General features: G+C 38.3%; 1 protein-coding gene across 1 annotated transcript in view; it reads right to left on the bottom strand.

Annotated features, from left to right (window-relative positions):
• Positions 1-17,109, bottom strand: part of ROBO2 (roundabout guidance receptor 2) — a 428,840-nt gene that overhangs the window by 24,377 nt on the left and 387,354 nt on the right. Inside the window, exons 23-24 of the mRNA XM_056497313.1 lie at positions 12,036-12,296; positions 8,546-8,760 (exon numbers count right to left, since the gene is read on the bottom strand). Of these exons, the coding sequence (XP_056353288.1) occupies positions 8,546-8,760; positions 12,036-12,296 (476 nt within the window). The remainder of the gene's footprint in view (positions 1-8,545; positions 8,761-12,035; positions 12,297-17,109) is intronic.

The following is a 17,109-nucleotide window of genomic DNA, read 5'->3' on the forward strand; positions in this document are numbered from 1 at the left end:
ACTGCATATATATAAGTCTCAGTAGATATGGCTAAAGTCAGACCTGGGCTTCAAGAGCTATTCTGAACAAGACTGGCACCACGTAATTTTGTCAATCAAAACCTTAAAATAAATGAGCTGTTGTAATGGCCTAAAAATAGCTGATCTAAAGTAATTCACTATAGCGGATTAAAGTAACATTTTTAAAAGGTTAAAATATTTAAGAATCAAGAGCAGAGAAAACATATGCTCAGATTTAACACTGAATCATTTGCTAGACCAGTGTTGGCCTCATGGTACTTTCTAGCTATGGATTACCACCACTACAGGAGAGGAAGGTGATAACAACATCATAAAACATCAGAAAACCGTGCAGCAGAAAAACCACGTGAAGAAATACAGAAATCTTGACATAACTAAAATACAAAGAGTAAAACAGAGAAGGAAGGATAAATCTTATTTGCTCTTAGCTTATATTTTCTTTTATTTTTTCTGAAGCATGAATCAAGCACCAATCAGCTATCCATCAATTTCAAAAGCTATCGCTCAGTTAATTTTTTTTTTTTTCCAAAATACTGTAATTCTGTTTCTTTCAGGATTTCAGATGGAGATAGTGGCAATGGCCCTGACTTTACTCAGTTAGCAGAGCTGAATTTCTGTAAATGCACATAAAATGTGTAGCAGTACAGTAGCCTTTTTAAAATCCATGTCCGAGAAAGCATTGCTGTGTTTAAAATTGTTGAGTAGTAAATCAATAGTGACCTGCTTATTGGTTAATTGATAGGCTAATTAACTAATGGTGGTGTCAAATATTAAAAATGTCATGCAAGAACAGGTCATGAGTACAATAAATGAATCCTGGAATTCAGCAGCATGCTGCACCACAAATCCCAAGAACAATGGGTTATTTTGTGATGCTGCAGTGACCAAACCTTTTAATGTCAGAGAAGTGGCAGGCTATAATAACAAAAACCCATGCACCCCTCAGATACAAGAAAAGAAACCAAAGAGGTCTGTGGAGGTCTGACAGGCAGAAAGTGTGTTGAGTGCAACAGAGAGTGACAGAGGTTGATTCTGCTTGCCAAAAGCACACATAAAATTGTTATTTTCCAAACAGACTCGACCTGATGCAGACAGATGTGAGGGAGCCCAGATAACAGCAAGGGAAGGCTAAAACTGAATTTCCTCTGAGAAGACATTTTCTGAACTAACAATCAAAGTGTGATAGGACATCACAGAGAATGGAGAGCAAAGAAACTTAGCAACAGTTACTGATGATGTATGAAAAGAGATACTACAGATAAAACACCTAATGAAGATATAAGAAAATGAAATGCTGTAACTGAGGACATTTTCAAACAATCACTTATAGACACATTCCACAAACATGTGAGCACAAACTGAAGCATAGAAATGTAACTAGAGCTATATCAAAGGATGATACCTAGATGCTAAAAATTTAACATATGTGCCATTAATTTTAAGGCCCAAGGGTTTTGTGTCATATATTCTATTGTCTATGTAGAGATTTACAAAACCATACACAGAGCACTTTTTGTTTTCACTGTTATGGTCCATGAGACTATGGATGTTTTAAAAGTACTTTTAATTTCTATTTGCTCACATTGCTTTGTCCATTTGCTAACCACAGCTGTTACACAACATACAATGCACATGGTAATTTGGATGAGACACTTTCAGGATATGTGTAGTAGCTGTTTTTCATTGACTTTATTAATCAGTAAAAAAAAAACCAAAAAAAAACTCATTTTAGGTATGAAATATACTGAAAATCTGCAAAAGGAAATAGTGTGTGAATACAGCTATTCTTCTACACACTCATAGACATGCCAGTTTTTCTAAAATTACCTACATTTTGATTATCAGACCGCCAGTTTTCTAGGCTAACCCTATAAAAAAGCTCTGTTCTTCAACTGCTCCATGTTCCCACAGACAGCAGGTATCAGCAAGGATGGGAATAGTGTGCTCTGGCTATGGATCACTCCTCCTTCCCCTCTCCTCCAGCAGCTGCTCTAGGAGGGACCTGTCATGCTGGAAGCATAGCCCTGTTCTTGCAGGGACATGAGTTTTACTGAGATGTCATGACCCCACCTGGAGCTCTGCATCCATTTCTGGGCTCCCTGGCACCAGGCAGACATGGACCTGCTCAAGTCTGTCCAAAGAGGAGCCACAACAATGATTAGAGTGTTGGAACCTCCCTTCTGCAAAGACAGGCTGGGCCAATTGTTCTCTGCAGCCTGGAGAAGAGAGGGCTCCAGGGAGATCTTCCTGCAGCATTTCAATATGTAAAGTGGGGTCATCACACAGACAGAAAGGCTTTCTGATAAGGCCTGTAGTGACAGGACAAGGAGCAATATTTTCAAACTGAGAGGAGGTTTAGATTACATATAAGGAAGAAATTCTTTACCTTGAGGGTGGTGAGGCACTAGCACAGGTTGCCCAGAGAAGCTGTGGATGTCCCGATCCTGGAAGTGTTCAAGGTCAAGCTGGATGGGGCCCTGAGCAACCTGGACTAGTGGAAAGTGCCCCTGTCCATGGAAGGGGGGGTGGAACAAGATGACCTTTAAAAGTCCCTCCTAGTCCAAAACATTCTATGTTACTTCTGGTTGCTGGAAGCAACTTTTTATACAGAAACTTCTTCTAACTGCTGAAGTCAGCAAAGCACACTGAGACACATACAGCACCCACAGCTGTGTGTGACCAGGGAGCTACAGGCGAAATCTCTACATTACTTCTACTGATTCCTGAGCTATTCAGTTTCCCTGCACACACAATTTCTTTTCCCCAGCAAAACCTGCAGCACTAAATCCATTTTGCTCTGACCTGCAGAGGTGTAGACATGGCCCAGAAGGCATGGGAGAGCTGGAGCCCAGCCTGGGCACCTCAGGCCACCCCACAGCTGTGTTAGCACAGCACACGTGGTGACTGCCTGTTTAAAGCAGTCTTGCTTTCCAAATCAGATGCACATTTGCTTTTCTCTGAATACAGGCAGAATAAGAGATGCTGACGTTCCTTTCAGATCAACTGTGCATTTTGAAATGGGATGAAACAGGCTTTTAGTGTCTCCTTTACATGCAGCTCACTATGTGTTTTCCAAGAGCACATTTGAGTTTTTACGCTTTCTGGCAACTGTAAATTTTACTCTTGCTGACAGCAGCAGTAAATGCTTTATGCAGAACAAAATCAGCTCTGTGAAAAGTTGAACTCTGTTTTCTTGCTCCATAAAATATCTTTTGGTGCTAATGCAAACAGAAAGCTTCTTTGCTATCAGGGAAAGGTGAGAGAAACAGAAATGCCAGCTTCCAGTAGACTGCATGCTACTGCTTTTAGTGGCATTTTACTGGCAATAAAAATGCTATTTTTCTTTGTAAAGTGTACTGCTGCTTTACTTAAAAATAATAATAATTATAAAAAAAGTCTAATATACCTGTGAAATAAAAGCTGCTCACAACAAACCTGGCACTTCTGAGAATTCCATTAGATACTTTTCTGCATCTACCAACCTCTATGTGCTTACTTTGTGTGTTTTCCTTTACAAGACCATCCAGTACATATTAATGTTAAGCCTCTGCTCCTCTGCAGTTTTGTACTGGAACAAGGATAGAGTGCTAATGTTTCTGAAATGTGGGTGACATCCTTGGGGACTGATGCTACTTCAGCTGAAATCAGTTACAGAATTCTTTCAGCCTTTGTACAGGAGAATGATATTATCCTGTCCTGGATATGTCTGACCACTGTCATGACTACACAGCAAGAATGCCCACTGATTTTGGTGGAAGAGATGGAATAGAAGTGGCAATATTCATTGCACCATCAAAATAAGGAAGAATAACAGAAGTGTTTGAATGTAGAATCTAAATATGATCACACTTCAAAAACTAGACTTTGTTTTCTAGTTTCCTGCACCATAAATGCCCATATATTTAAATGTATACACCTGGAATAAACCTCTACATTTTAAATGTTTTATTTTGGGGTAGAAAACACAAAAAAAAAAAAAAGAGGAAGAAAAGAAACATAGGTAGATATTCAGCACTTCACAGGTCCAATGATAATTAATGACCTTCATAAACATCTAATGAAAAATGAATTTATGTCACTTAGCCAAATTTATTTCTGTTTGCATTCCATCCTTCTAGATTTTTTCGGTTTCCATATTGCTGAAAGGCACAAAAAAATCTCAAATTTATTCAAGCTGTTAGAAAAGAAATGCACATAGAACATTAAGTAGTTGCTCAAATGTTGCTGAGCAGTAAAATACTATGATAAAGTGGCAACTTGCTGTGTCTCTATTACTTCTTCAGCACTAAAATTAATTTATGATCAGTCATCAATTCATTTACATGTCATTTTATGCTAAATCTATCATTGCTGATGAATGCATATCCCTAGATCCATTAAGCTAGAGTAAAGTCTGTGCTTTATAATATGACCCTGCTAATTGTTGCATTACCATTTTTATGAGATACAAAAAGTAGCAGTTTCCTATTTTCTGAGCACATATTTAGTCCATGAAGCACATTCTTCCTATTAAATGCAATCTGTCTAACTGCTTATAAAATAGAATCTTTTGCAATAGGTATCCCTAAGCAAATCAATACAAATATTGAGCTCTGCCATGGTAAAATATGGCTCATGAAAATGATATTGTGCAGTTTTTGAGAATTATTCCATTTGTGCTCAGACATAGTGAATGAACATTTTTTTTCCATACAGACAGTGATCAGTGAGTCTTTTAATCAAGACAAAAACATGTCAAATAAGGGATATTCTTCCTTGCTGAGCTACACAATCTACAAAGATTTTTATAATTTAGATCTATATAATTTTATTGAAGAAAAAAATTGCTACCCATTTGTTGAGGCACTGTTTACAATAATATCTCTCTGTTTATATCAGCTTGTATCAGTTAGGTTTTGCTCTAATTTCCATGCTCAAACTCTTCCCTTGGTCAAAATGCACCAGGACTGAAGATACAATAGCTCTCACTACCAGCTTCACTGGTGCTGCAAGAGGAGGAGATAAGGAGAGGGCAAAGAAAACCCCCAAACCATAACGATTTGACCTGAAAAAACCTAGGCTTGCTCTTAGTGATTTCAGTGAGAAGCAAATTAATTTCTTCTACAGTCATCATATGCAATTAATTAAGTCTATTAAAGTAGAATAATGCAATGGACTCTTTGTGGCCATTCATGACATAACTCTGCACAGCAATTCATTATAAAGGCAAACATTAAACACAAGAGAACAAAAAAAACCGTATTTCAATGTGTCTCTGAAAGCAAAAAAAATAACCCTAAATAATTATGAATTAAAAGTGAGCAAAAAAATGTTTCCAGTGCTTTTAGGTTCTTTCTATTTTTTTTAAGCAGATACAATGACTCAATATTCTAACAAACCATACTGGCAATGTAGGAAAATCTTGGCTTTAGTTTCATATTACATCCCACAAATGTGCAAATCTAAACCTTCATCCTTGAGTTCTCTTTGTGATATCTGGAGAATGTTAAGATACAGTTCCTGTGCACTCCTCCTTTCTTTTCACTTTATTATACACATCAACATTATGTCTCTGCCACCTGCAAAGAGAAAAGCTTAATAGTGCAGATTAAATCCTTGTCTGAATCTTCACTTAGCTGTGACTAAAACTCAAGGGCCTGGAAGACAACTTGACTTTTAAAGAGTTTAAAGGAGCAGCACCGTGGTTTCAGAGGGATTCAGCAGTTTGTGCTTTGGCTCACGCAGTGCCAGGGCTTCCCCTGGGAGAATCCCACATTTGGCACTGCAGGAAATCCTTGTTCTCAGCTCAGCCATGAAGAACAAAGCCCCATTTCAGAGTGGGTATTGCTGAGGCATTGCTGAGGCTTGCTAACAGCACAAGGAACCTCGCCCTGCTCCCTCCACAGCAGCTCTGTTTGCTGGAAATCTGGACCAAGGGATGCCAATTCAGATTTCTCACAAACACTGAACTCCCAGGGCACTTCAGAATGAACAGAAATATTGCTTCATCTGGGTCAGCTGTTCCCATTTGCCTCTATTTCCAAATATGTTTAGAGAAGTGAAAAAGTAATATCTGTAAATTCCTAGAAAGATGCTGGCTGAAGTCACCAAGGGCTCAGAAAATAAGTAGTTTACATATTCTCAGCACAAGCAAGAACAATTCAGTTGTTCTACAGTATTTTAAAAGCAATCAAATTGAAGAATGAGGAACAGCTTGGGAACAACTGAAGCAATTTGCTGTACACTCCTTAACACCATCAAACACAGTCTAGAAGAGTTAACAGAAACTGATAAACAAAAATTAAAATCCTCTTTTGAAAAACAAAATTTGCCCAAGTATTAATAGGCAGTTTCTCTCCACTCTCATGAAAAAACTAAGCCCAATACAAACTGTTCTAAAATCAACCCATATATTGACTGAGGACAACAGAAATAGTTCAGTTATTTGGAGATTTTGCCATCTTACAGACCCTTTAGGCTAACACTCTGGGTGTACTTCTGTAAGACTATCATTCTTTAATTAAGTCAGTCTAAATATTGGCTAGGTTCTGTAGGGGCAGTCTATAATTTTGCTTCCCTTCCAGCTGCACATTTCCTCCCTGCAGTGCCAGCACACATCTTGCCATACAGTGAACCAGAGCAAGGAAGAGATACAGCTAGTAATTAAACAAGTAAAAGAAAAAGCAAAAGAAAAACCTTAATTTTCAGCTGCATGAGGCCACTTGAAGTTAGTGGTGGTGATGAGAGGAAGTGTATTTAGATCACCTTAAGTGTACTCCCAGTCTACAATATCAAGTACTGCCCAATTTCTTCCAAACTATCAAGAAGCCTTTAATGCTTCAGTAATTAGACATTTAACACTTCAAAAGTTAAACAAGATTTTAAAATATAACAAGTTTGAAGGCTATTCATAAAAGTATAAATTTTAATAAGCACTAAAGTTTCAAATTGGAGCAGGAATATAACTATTGCTTATTTGTTCTGGGAAGGGTGGTTCAAACTTCCCCATTAGGTGAAGATGCAAATGTGGAAACATTCATTTTCTGATTTACAGATACATAAGCATTGCCATATTAATATATACTAAATGAAAAATGTATACCAACCTGGTGTTTTTTAAATTTATTTATTGCTGTTCTGCCAGTGCAAAACTCTTAGTGAATTGCTCACAGAAAGGCTTCTGAGCCATTAGTGAGATATGCAAAAATATGCAGAATTATAGCCTGAAGGAGATTACACTAGAAATTCAAGCAAAGTGAGTTAACATACCCACGCACTAAAAAGTCAACCTTCTCAATTCAGGGATTTAAACTTTAACTCTATGACCTTCAGTTGCATCTGGATTTCAAATCACAGCAGCAGAGATACAATTCCTAAATCTTAATTAGATTGGCAAGCAGTCTGGCTCTAGGGTGAAGGAAAACCTGGAAGGTGGGATTAAGCTACACACTATTTCAGGGAAAGGAAGAAAATACAGTATTGATGCTCCATCACTGTCATACTCCTGCAGTGTTTTCAGAATAGCAATCCTTAAGTATGAATGCAAAGGCCTTGGAATTGCAGAGGTCCAGACAAAGAAGGAATTCAGTGGTGCTATGGTAGGAAGCTGCTCTGAACAAGTCTCCCTTAAGGTAAAACCAGCAATCAGTGTTTGTCTGCTGAGATCAAAAACTGAACTAACACTTTGACATTGGGGATATTTGGGTCTCCAGCACACCTTACATTATGGACATAGAACATTATACAGAGGCCCTGGTTCAACCTAAAGAGAACTACACTGGTGCTTACAAAAAGTACATGACATCCATATAAAATCTGTGTTTTTAAACAACAAAGTCTTTCACTCCCTACATTTCACCAACAGCAATTTAATTAATTCAGATTCTGTGCATTAGCTTTTTACTGCAGGCCTTTCTAGGTCCCCTTTGATGATGATGTATCTTTCCAAGGCATGCAAATGACAGGAAGAAGTGAGGGAAGGAGGGTCAGAATTATTTAACAGATTTTCTAAAAGGGAACAATTACTAAATTCAGCAATACAAAATATGTTCAAAATACACATTTTCCTATGTAAATGTTGCATTTACTCTAGAAATAAATGTTGTGGCGATCTAGCTATACTTACTCTGAAGTCTTTAACTTCCTTGTGTTCATCTGGGAAAGCATTTGCCCAGCAGAATATCTAAAAGTGCTTTAAGATAGCATTTTTATGCTGCTCCTGATTTATGAAATATATATTGCTAAGCTGAGGTCTTCTCCTCCTTTTTATGTAACTGCCTTGCTTCTCCAGTAGAATGAACCTTTCATGAAAGCTAGGATATAACTGAATTTTCTTTCAAGTCTTTAAAGCTTTTTAAAATTCATGAATTTCCTTATCATTTTGCAGCAAAGCAAAGTATTTCCAAATCCTTCTTAAACTTTAGTGTTTAGTATTAACATTTTAAATGTTACAGAAACTGAGTGGAATAAATTTTCACTTTGCAAGTGTCAAAATGGTGACGTATCTTACTGGTAGCAACAAGATGGTGTCACTGAGTTTGGTTACCTGTCACAGAGCTGTCTAGATTGTCCATACTGGAGCCTGGAGTATGCTCTAGACCTCTTAGTGGCCTGCTGATTTCTACAGTTTCTTCTTCAAGATCATCCTCATCATCATCATCATCTGGAACATCTGTTTCCAAATCTGAAATAAGGTTTCCAGATACGTATCCTAGGGGAGGAACTGGAGCCTGAGGAGGTTGTGTATTGCTTTGGATGTGCCTGCACAAACAAACAGGAAAAGTTATCAGAATGGATGAGACTTTGCAGCCCATGGTCAATAAAACACAAGCCTTACAACAAGTCCTGAAGTAGATTTACAAAATGTGCTTGGTTAGGTCAAACTCAAGAAAAGTCAGTTCAGTTATTCACCACAGCTTCTAATACCAGAGTGCCTGCACACTTTCCATTCTTAAATAAAAAGAATAAAGATGAAATCCTCTAAGATAGGGAGGGTCAGGATTGTCTTCCCACAGATGAAGAGCAATAGACACAGAGGCTGCATAAATTAGGTAGGAAAGCCATGGAAAAGCATAATTCTGAATCCCAGCCTAGCATGTGTGTATCTCACCCAATATCACCCCTTGCAAATCACACACTGAACCAAAGTTAAATCTCACTCCTTCTGCTTAAACAGATGCAGTGCCTGAAGCAAAAGAGGAGGAAGTGGCCAGTAGGACAGAAGAAATTTTCAAGTCCAATTAAAGCATCATAAGCGAGGCCTTTTCATTTTGCTTTATCCCAAGAAGTTTAATTGATTTAATTGCAGCAGTCTTAGGGCATGCATGTGTGAAATTACTGAATGCAGAATCACATTAAAAAAAAAAAAGAAAAAGAGGACAAAAAGGCACCCACAGGATAACTAAATGGCCAAAGGCAAGCATGGGATTCAGAGCTTGATTTGCCTGGTCTCTGAGAGCAAAGAACACCATCAGCTTTCAGAGCAGCATTCCCCACAGCACAAGAGGTACACAGCAAGCTGTGCCAGGGGAGCCAGGCATGACTGGCCTTCACACAGGAGCATGTACCATGCTTGAAATGATAACTTAGGCATGTGGGAATCCTTGGGTGTCTCTACAGGAGGTGCCATGACCTGATTTGAGTCGGCAGCAGTCTGGATGGGATCCAGGATTCTGCTGGTCTCTTGCTTGGACATCAGTAAAATGGAAGAAATTACAATTGTCACCTGTTTGGCTCACAGCTATAATACATTGTCAGTGGAAACTTTGTGATGAATTATTGCCTACATGAATGAATTCTCTTTATTCAATGAGCTCTTTTTTTTTTTTTTTTTTTTTTTTTTCCAATTTCATAATGTAAATCTATCAGATATGAGAAAGTCATGGTAAATGTTATGTACCACTGGTAACTTTCTCCACCTCAGTGTAGGTTTTAACTTACTGCTTATTCTGAATCTAATTTCCAGAACAAGTGCTTCCTTTCTGACATACAACCCACTTCTGATTAACAGTTATTGAACACTTTTCTGCCTGGACACCAGGTTTTTAGTGTTCTACACAGTGTTCAAAACACTGGGGCACTAAAGGGCACTACCATCTAACTAACCCTCAATAAACAGTGTGATTAGCTCCTAATCAAGCAAAATACTTAAGTATATGTTTAATGGTAAGCATGTGATAGAACAATTGAAGTCAATTTCTCATGTACTCATAGTTAAGCATATACTTAAGTGATTTGCTGGATCAAGGCCATAATGATTATGTACTTTTCCAGTAATCTCTAATGGGCTCTTTCTTAAATTCCTAGTTGGCTGATCTCTGTATTTCTCAGTTGCTACTCCCACAGTAACCCATCTGACAGGTCTCATTTTGCTGTTTAGTTTTCCCTTCTCTACAATGGACAGGTTAACTTTGTGAAAAGAAGACTAAAAAAATATCCTTCCCAGTCAAAACAATGCAGGGCTTTCTACTAACGTCAACTAGCATGATACAAATCCAGCCAAACAACAAAAGTATGTTAAAATTTCCATGTCATAAAAATAATTTGTATGTAACAATCACATTCAGCATTTAGCCCAATACCCAAAAGGTATGAAAAAAAAGGTTATGTCCTTGTTTGGTTTTTTTTCAGGGTTTTTTTTCCAGGCCTTACAGGAGAGTGACATTAAAATCTGTATAATCCTAAGCCCATTATGAAAGTTCCCAATCAATTTTCATTTCTCCAAAAAGGGAGCAAGGCCTTTCCTGCCAGCTGAGTGAGGCTTTGGTGCAGCGTCCTGCTCCATTACCCACGGCTGGACCCGTCTGCAGGTTTGGAGGGCGCAGGAAGGGTAACAGCTGCACCATGCAGCAGCCACTGCCTGTGCTGGCAGGGTGTGCATCTGTGTGCTGGCTCAGAAGGCAGCACCTTCAGCAGGCCAGGCCTGGCTGCTGCCTGGGATTTGGGTCTGTCCCACCGGCAGGCTGGGCTCGGCGCTTGGCAGCGCGCGGCTGCAGCGGGACCCAGGTACCCTGTTGATCGAGTGCAGATTGCAGACAAGCCCTGAGGCTTGCACAGTGTCCAGGGAAAACAGCTGCCTTTGGCTTGGCACCGCCTGCCTACCTGCCTGATGTCTTTGTGGGAGCTCAAGCTGAATAACTTGGTGGCTTTATTTACCAGGGAAGAAAGGCTGCTCCTCGGCTGGCAGCGTGCCATTCACAACCAGCTCTGCTCTGCTCCACTGAGAGTCCTGGGCTTTGTCTGGTAGAAGAGTTTAAAAGGACAACTGCTGCTCAGGGAGCACCCAGGAAACAACTGACCTTCACCACATCCCTAGCCTGGTGCAGTTGACAAGTTCTTTTTCAGTCCCTGAAGATACTGCTTCTGTTTGTTTTGCAGGGGAAATGTTACTGTGGTATTTGCTTGTTCTCCCTTTAAATAGGCATAAAGCACTCTGAAGCACTAGATCCATCCTGTAAATACTAACAACTTGCTTTCTGCTGTTTCTAGGTTTTTCCTATGAGTCAGAAATTCCCATAGTAGTTCAAAGTACAGAGATGCAAATTCTTCATTCTCAAGTGACACAATGTAAAAGCTGCCACATTGCTATTTCAATTATAATATTATAGTCAATTATAATTATAATTATTTTTAATCAGGAATTCAAAATCTTATTATTTTTGAAAATCCTAAAAAATTCCTGTCTTCTGCTAGCCTGAAAAGAGAGCACTCTCACTGTATAAATCCTGTCAGGTGGTGGGTATTAACTATTTAGCTGAACACTTGCAAAATTTTGGAGGAATATTGTTTTTACATGTTTTTAGACAAAATTTAGCATATTACCAAATATTATGATTTTAAAATCACATATGGCCTTCCATGTGTGGGTAGAGCTCTGCTATTTCTTCTTCCATTTTACTTCTTTGGAAACACAATTGAAACACTGCTGAACACAGCCATTATTCATGTAAAAAAGAAGTGTATTGTTGTGGCATACTATTATTATTATTATTATTGCTAATATTATTTCATTAGAAGTGACCCCTTCCAACATTTACCATGTCTGCTTTGCTATATCAAACTGGTAAGCCCTTGTTAACTCATCAAGGTGAGCCTGGAGCATTGGCTGCATCTCCTCTCGTGGGGAAGGCGTGAGGGTTGCAGTCGACTGTTGCCCAAAGGAGATGGCAGGAGATGAAGCCACTCCCCGGACAGGAGGGGTGGGGACACGATCATCATCTTCTTCAAGCTCATCCTCCATGCCCTGATGCAGGTAGGTCTGAACTGGCAAAGGTGGACACCAGCCATCACTGTCATATCTAAAATAAAAACCAGATAAACTTAGTGCATGTCAAAACTTATCTCTGCTGCACAGTAGAGGGTGTACAAGATTTCTGCTACAGTTGGAAACCTTGCACACAGTGTGAGTTCTAAAATTTAATGAAAACAGGGTCATAATTGCTTAGATTGTCCTTGTTGAGACAGTTTTTCCCACAACAGCTAAGTAACTTTAACAAGATATGCAACAGAAAAATTACTGACCCATTATCACATTCGTTAATGGTGATTAGATAATGTTATACCACAATCAACAACAAAAATGAACTAACTCATTTCCAAGATCATTAATGTAGGAGAATGAATATTGACCTGGACATGAAAATAGCAGCAACCTTAAAAGGCAGAGCAAGCTTCCTTGCTTACTTACACAACTACTTCACAGAATCCCAGAAAAAGCCGAGTTGAAAGGGACCCACAAAGATCACCAAGTCCAGCTCCTGGTCCTGTACAGCACCATCCCCAAGAGCATTATGCATTTATTTCCATCCTCCCCTTTATCTGTCTATAAATCTACCATTTGTTTCTAGTTTGGAGTTCAAATAAAAAGCTACACTTTCCTCATAAATTCCAGCTGCACATGGGTATCTCCTATGATGTGCAATATATCCACGTCACAGCAGCACTGACCCCAAGCATATGCTGTGTCACAGCACCAGCTGATAAGGTACATTAGCACACATGTTGACAGCTCTGCCAGCACCCCACCTCCTAACCAATCTGTACTGGGACTTACCTAGACAGAGCTACATTTCTGAACACTTTTAACACACCTGCCCAAAGTAAAGGGAAAGATTAACCACTAGGAGAATTCTTGAATACCAAATTCTTCTCTCTTCAGACATAAAAGGTGTCCTGGTAGGAGCATGTGGTTTTTGTTGCCTTATACCAAAGGTGTAAGGGGTGGTGCTAGAAACAAAAGCTTTATATTTTATTACCACTTCTTACCCAAGTTTTTCCAGCAAGTCAATTCTTTTCAGTCTCTGTACTCATCAGAGGACCCTTCAATTCAGTGTTGTACAACAGTATCATCCTGGGATGCTGTCCCTAAGAGACTGGCATCATTCCAGGTGGATAGGCCTTAGTGACTGTGGTCATTCCCTGTGCATTATCTCCCCAGAGTAATTCCCTAATCTGAACACAACTTCAGTTGTACGCAGCTTTGCTGACAATCACACCACTCAAATCTCAACTGTCTGCTTTTCCATCCTCAAAACAACCAGTCAGGCACCAGTCCCTTGAGCATCAGCACACATTTCTTAACTCCTGAGTATTCCAAAACAACTCAGGATACACAGCTGCCTTTTTTTTCCTCCCCCTTTCAAAAAGCAACCAGACAACCACAAGCTCTCACAGCTCCTTCACTGTCAAACCATCACACACTCTAAAGACCATTTCCCAAGCATCATCCAAGTCACTTTATCTTCTTTCCACCTTCAAGGACTGCTGACAAGGTCCTTTTTTCTGCAATGCAGGCAGGCAATGCATTGTGCTACACAGTTAATTTCTCAAACCAGCTTAAAAATACTCCTTTAAAGCCTCTGATTTGGGAGGAAGGATTTACCAATTTCCCAGAGAAAAATGAATTACTGTGAATTTTCTCAAGTGTGAAGCCAGGTTATAAAAAGGCTGGGAACAGTGAGATGGAGAAGTTGCAAAACCTGTGTTATGAACAGAAAACTCACTTTCAGCAAAATCCAAAGATTTCTGAAATTAACTAAACTACTGTTTCCTTATTCAGAAATCTGTAGTCTGTATTTAAATACACAGATTCAGGACAGCTAAAACAACCTGACTCAATCATCCAAAAGTCCATGCAGGATATATCTGGTAATTTACACTTGTATAAATGTAAATCTCTATATATGTAGATAGAACCATAAACAGATACACAAACACAGATGAGCACAGAAATGAAAATACAGGCTGCTTCTTAACATCTGGCCTCTAGGAGAGGTTGAGTGATTGATCATTACCATTTTCATAACACAGAGATTTAAGAAAATGACATACTCATCCTTAGCAAACAATTAAGATATGACCAGCTGTAATTTGTCTTTCCAAACAATATTTACTCAGGACATTTGCAACCAAGGCTGAAGGGACCATCCTAAATCATGCTGCTAAAAATGTGCAGTGCAAAAGTTCTCTCTCTTCCTTTTGCTCTCTCAACCTCATGCTTTGCTACAATGGCTTCTTTAAAAGGGACAGGGGAAAAAGACACTCCCTGGTGACTTTTCAGTGATGAATAAACGAGCTTTGGATGTGCTTGCCTTCTGACCCTGCTCGCTTCAAATCCCCAAATGTTCAGCTTGATAGCAAAAAGGTTTTCTAGTAAAGAGGTTTCTTAGTGAAAAGTTTCTGCTCAAGTACCATATCTTAACCCAAATTTTGCTTGAAATGGAAAGCAGCCTAAGATTGAAGTTCAGGACATTGAGATTCAAGATTTCAGGTACAAGAACCTTTGTCTTCTTCATGTAAGGTGTCCGAAAAGCCACAAGCCCTAACCTTCATTTTAGAGAAAAATAAAATAAAACAAAACTCCCCCAAAATATAATAGACTACATAGTAACTAAGGTCACATAAGTGATACAGTTATAGTTATATAGTTATATATCTGGTACACACAGCTGGCCATATCCCTGTTCTTTTTCATTTTCTAAATAAACCCAATGTGGTAAAAATGCAACTTTTTCAAGTATGCTTATTGAAATCTAAGTGCCTTAACTTCATTAGCAACCTCTAATTCTAATTTAATTATAATTAAGACCCTAATAAGTTCTGGTTAACAAACATGAGTCTCTATTTGTCTAATGAGTTTTATTGTATTGTCAGCACTTCTATTGTAATCTTTTACTATTAAAAAGCCTGATTCATTACACTAATAGATTTGTTCCTTCAAAATATAAACTAAAGGTGATAGATACAGGGCACATTCAGTAACAGCTGTGTTTCATTACACATACTGTTGCAACAAATGAAGCTTCCCTCCCTGGAACTCACCAGAAAGGACTTTTGAAGTAAAAGCTCCTATTTCCTTTATTTCTCCTAAAGACAGACAGTAAATATCAAAGTGACATTCAGCAGCTAATATTCCATTTTGAGGTGCAATCAATAGCAAGAAATAGAAATAACCAAATAACAATATGCTGCCTTTACTGGGTTGGCTCAAGATCATGCATAATATTGGTGAAAAATCAAGGATAATGAGTAAGAAATGAGCATTTCTTTACTGTCAAGTTTACATAAAATCAAGCAAAACCATCTCCTCTGAAAAGGGTGGGAAGGGGAGCACATCAGTTTGGGAGCTACTATAGGAAAAGAGAAACTCAATTGGGACAAACAAGCTCTTTGCTGAGGTTAAACAGGAATATAAGAGATCTCCAAAGCTACCACATTATATTACAGGGCTAGCTGGAGCAAGATATTCCCTTTTCCTTCTGCAGTTTATAGAAAAATGGAGGCAAATGCCAACCATAGTGCCTCTGGGAAGAAGATGGTACAGAAAACTGAGTGTATTTTTTCTGTGATAGGTTAAGTTAGTGTTTTTTTTTTTTTGTTTTGTTTTTTTTTTTTTTTTTTTTTTTTAATATCACTTGCATTGTGGATTATCTTTTGCAACTTAGAAGTCCACTAGTGCTTATGAGGCCACTAGTAAGCAAAGCTAGGTGACTTTTTTTGAGTTTTTTGGTGATAATCTTGCCAATGAAACTCACATTTGAATTTAATTGTTATAGGAAGACATACAGAAAAACAAGTTTCTGTTTAGATGCTGGCCTCCTTGTTTTATTGCTCTAAGCAGTCATATTTTCTATCACATTGTGAGAATTTCATTAAAATGTTCAGTTTTTCTGACTGGAAGATCATTTTTCAGTTGTAATTCATAATATAATCACATCTGCATGTAACTAATTCTAAAATTAAAACACTTTGAACTTGTCACACATAGAGTAAATCAAAACAAACCAAGAAGAACAAAATAGTTAAAAAATGTGGCTTTTTTTTAACCCAGTATGTCCATGTTAAAGGCAACATAAGGAATGTAGTCTATGATTTTCCCTTTTAGCATGTTGAAAACCACAGACACAAGATCAACCCTTAAATACAGAAGGATCATTAGTATTGGAAGCATCCTGAGAAAGTATGGACACTGCAGATTCAGTCTCCATCAAAGGTGGCTGCAAATTACTGTAGCTCCAGACCGAGATGCTAAGTCCAACCTTCACATTTTTTCTGTTTTTTGGTAAAATGCATGTTACAAGGTCTTGCTACCACCACTGCTAATGAGACATTACAAAAAACCAGAGAAGAGTAATTCAAAGCATAATCAGAGGAAAAGCTAAGTCTGAATGGTTGTGAACCTGGAGGCTGGTGATTCCTTCTCCTTAAATAACCAATGTTGTCTTGGTGACCAACATCATTTCTTCCAGCTAAATTACAGATGTTTTATGGAACTGAGGAGTCAAGCCCTGTGTCACAAGGGATTTCTCTATAAGGTATCTCCATTTACCTTAAGTGCTATCTCATTGTTCTGAAGAAAATACAAGTAGTTTACCTTCTATTGCATAATTGTTTTACTTAAATGGCTGCACATGTGCTTTAAAGATATAAACTGATAAAGACAAAATTATTATATGGTGAAACAATTTTAAATTTATTTTAGCCTCTTGTAACAGAATACAGAAGACAATAATTATATGAACTTTTTGCCTTGAGATTTAAACAACATTCACAATCAGTAGGGTTATTCATTTTTCATTACTTTGAAATTCTAACTCTAATACAGCCTGAATG

Source organism: Oenanthe melanoleuca, chromosome 1 (assembly GCF_029582105.1).
Source record: "Oenanthe melanoleuca isolate GR-GAL-2019-014 chromosome 1, OMel1.0, whole genome shotgun sequence".
Lineage (NCBI taxonomy): Eukaryota > Metazoa > Chordata > Aves > Passeriformes > Muscicapidae > Oenanthe > Oenanthe melanoleuca.